Raw genomic sequence first — 3,260 nt, forward strand, 5'->3', positions numbered from 1 at the left:
ATGTGAGATAACAACATGGGATAAGTTGGTAGAGAAATTCATGCAGAAATATTTTCCTCCCACTATCAACGCAATGAGGCATCGGGAGATCATGAATTTTGAGCAAGGAGAGTTTGAAACACTGAGTGCCGCATGGGAGAGATTTAAAGGGTTGGTCAAGAATTGTCCCAACCATGGACTACCATTGACTGTTCAAATGGAAACTTTCTATGGAGGGTTAAACAAGCCATCCCAAATGGCAGCAGAAGTAGCTGCAACAGAGGGCATCATGGATAAATCATATAATGAAGGCAAGGAAATTTTAGATCGGATTTTCAAGCATAATATGGAATGGGTTGATGACGCCTATAACTCAGAACAGATAGTAGGAGGCGTTCACAGAATACAATTGACACCAACGCAGTGACCACTCTTTCTACTCAAGTGGCTACAATGATAAACATGCTGAAAATTTTTTCAATGAGCAATGCAACAAAAACACAAAGTGTGCACCAGGTGGACACATTCACACAACTCATGCTCAACTGTATGGGTTGTGGAGGGTCACACTTCTATATTGACTACCCACAGAACTGCAGTCTGTCTATTTCATAAAAAACAATCCATTTCAAACACCTACAGTCCTGGATGGAAAAACCATCCTAATTTTTTATGGGGATGTCACCAATAAGATCAGCATCACCTTGGAACGCATCAGCGGCATAAGGAGAGGCCACCACCTGGATTCAGCCTAGAAGGGGCAATACATCGAGCTCATCGTCTCCGCTTGAAAACATGTTAACGGAATATATATTTTAGAATGATGTGTTTCTGTCATCAATCAGGAACTTAGAGATGCAATTTTTACAGATTACCAGCGAGCTGAAGAATCGGCCGCATGGAGTATTGCCTAGTAATACTGAAGCGCCAAGAAGTAATACGGCAAGGAGCAATGTCATGCGGTGATATTGCGAAGTGGTAGATCTTTAGTAGAAGAGAAGAGAAACCCAAAAAAAGATCTTCATCAATCAACATCTGAAAACACAACACAAACAACTATGACATTTGAGAGAGAGCAACAAGAAAAAGTACTTGGCTTTGTCAGTCATTCTCAATCGAGCACTTTTAATGCAGGGGAACCTGAGGTGCGTCTCAATGCACCATTTCCCCAACGCCTATAAAGATAGAATTACGAGAGGTAGTTCAAATGTTTCCTTGAGAATTTTAAACAATTACATATCAACATCCCTCTTATCGAGGCGTTGGCGTAAATGCTTGGTTATGTAAAGTTTTTGAAGAATGTTTTGACAAAGAAAAGAAATATTATGGAGCCTGAAACCATGGCTTGACACAGAAATGTGACACATTGATCTACAATAAAATTCCTAAAAAACAAAGAGATCCAAGTAATTTCATTGTCCATTACTCAATAGGTGGAATAGACGTGGGGCACGCGTTATGTGATTTAGGAGCCAATATTAATCTTATGCCTTTCTCTATTTTTAAGAAACATGGAATCTCTTAAGCTAGGCCTACCATGGTAGCACTTCAACTCGTTGATGAATCAATCACGTATCCAGTAGGAAAGCTTAAGGATGTTTTAGTGAAGGTTGAAAAATTTATATTTCTGGTAGATTTCATTATTTTAGATTATGAAGCTTATAGGGATGTCCCAATCATTCTTGGACGCCCATTTCTAGCTACCAAAAAGTTTTTATTGATGGGCAAAATGGGGAACTCACAATGCGTGTGGATAATCAAGAAGTAAAATTCAACGTGTTAAACGCATTAAAGTTCCCAGATGACACATAACCCTATCAACCTATTAATTCAATTCAGCTGCCTAAGGAAGAGGAACAAGAAGTGGACCAAGTATTTCAGGTCCATACCTTGAGCGAAAATACATAGAGGTTCGAGCCGCTAAGTTTGGATGAGTGGTAGACCAAATCAACCCTCCCATCTCTGGAGCAGCCGCCAACACTTGAGCTCAAACCTCTTCCAGATCACTTAAAATATGCTTTTCTTGGGAACAATAATACTTTACTTGTCATAATTTCAGCTACATTTTCTCAATCTAACGAACAACTTTTTTTTGTAGATATTAAAAAAGCATACAGAGCAATCAGATGGACGCTAGATGATATCTGAGGAATCAACCAACTTATTGTATGCATAAAATCATATTAGAGGTATGGAAGACCGTATCGATCGAGTCCTACCATAGGTTCAACCTCATAATGAAAGAAGTGGTAAAGAAGGAAATTATAAAATGGCTCGACGCAAGGATGATCTACCCTATTTTTGCCAGCAGCTGGGTGAGCCCAGTTCAGTGCGTGCCATAGAAATATGGAACAACTGTAGTAGTCAACAGCAATAACAAATTAATCCCATCCATAACCGTTACTAGATAGCATATTTGCATGGACTATTGGAAGCTAAAAGCGTAGACAAAGAAAGACCACTTCCCACTTCCCTTCATTGATCAGATGCTAGATAGATTAGCTGGAAAAGAGTTTTATTGCTTATTGGATGAGTATTTTGGCTACAATCAAATCTTAATTGCCCCTAAAGACCAAGAGAAAACTACTTTTACATGCCCTTTTGGAATGTTTACGTTCCAACACAGGCTCTTTAGGCTATGCAACACACCTGGAACGTTTCAGAGATGCATGATGGCTACATTTTCTGACTTTCTTGAACATTTTGTTGAAGTTTTTATAAATGGCTTTTCAGTTTTTGGAGATTTCTAACAATCCTGCCTCAACAACTTAGAAATAATCCTCGCTAGATATGAGGAAACCAACTTGGTACTTAACTGGGAAAAATGTCACTTCATGATGACAGAAGGCATTTTTTCTTAAGCATAAAATGTCCAAAGCAGCATTGAAGGTGAATGAAGCTAAAATTGATGTCATTGCAAAATTGCCTATGCCTGTGAACGTCAAGGCCCTGAGGAGCTTTCTAGGCCATGCAGGCTTCTACAAAAGATTTGTAAAAGGATTTTCCCAAATTGTGCGTCCACTAAGCGCATTGCTAGAGTTGAACAGGCCTTATATATTTAATGAAGATTTCCACCAAGTGTTTGAAACCATAAGGTATGTGTTAGCCACAAAGTCGGTATTAATGGCTCCGGACTAGACGCAACCCTTCATTCTAATGTTCGATGAAAACGACGTGGCAGTTGGAGCTATGTTGGGCCAAAAGAAGGGAAACCTGATACATCTGATTTCTTACGCGCTAAAGATACATATAGAAACCCAAGAACATTACATAACCACTGA

General features: G+C 39.2%; 1 protein-coding gene across 1 annotated transcript; it reads left to right on the top strand.

The window, feature by feature from the left end:
- The first annotated feature begins 2,847 nt into the window (after positions 1-2,847).
- Positions 2,848-3,260, top strand: LOC120089047 (uncharacterized mitochondrial protein AtMg00860-like). The gene is made up of 2 exons (XM_039046479.1): positions 2,848-3,074; positions 3,161-3,260. The coding sequence occupies exons 1-2, from the start codon at positions 2,848-2,850 to the stop codon at positions 3,258-3,260; spliced, it is 327 nt and encodes a 108-aa protein (XP_038902407.1).

This window comes from Benincasa hispida, chromosome 10 (genome assembly GCF_009727055.1).
Source record: "Benincasa hispida cultivar B227 chromosome 10, ASM972705v1, whole genome shotgun sequence".
In the NCBI taxonomy this organism is placed as follows: domain Eukaryota; kingdom Viridiplantae; phylum Streptophyta; class Magnoliopsida; order Cucurbitales; family Cucurbitaceae; genus Benincasa; species Benincasa hispida.

Excerpts from the sequence above, each read along its gene's own strand:
- LOC120089047 (XM_039046479.1), top strand. The coding sequence starts at position 2,848 with ATGTCCAAAGCAGCATTGAAGGTGAATGAAGCTAAAATTGATGTCATT. Across the intron at positions 3,075-3,160 it reads CAAGTGTTTGAAACCATAAG|TTGGAGCTATGTTGGGCCAA; the intron begins GTATGTGTTAGC and ends ACGACGTGGCAG.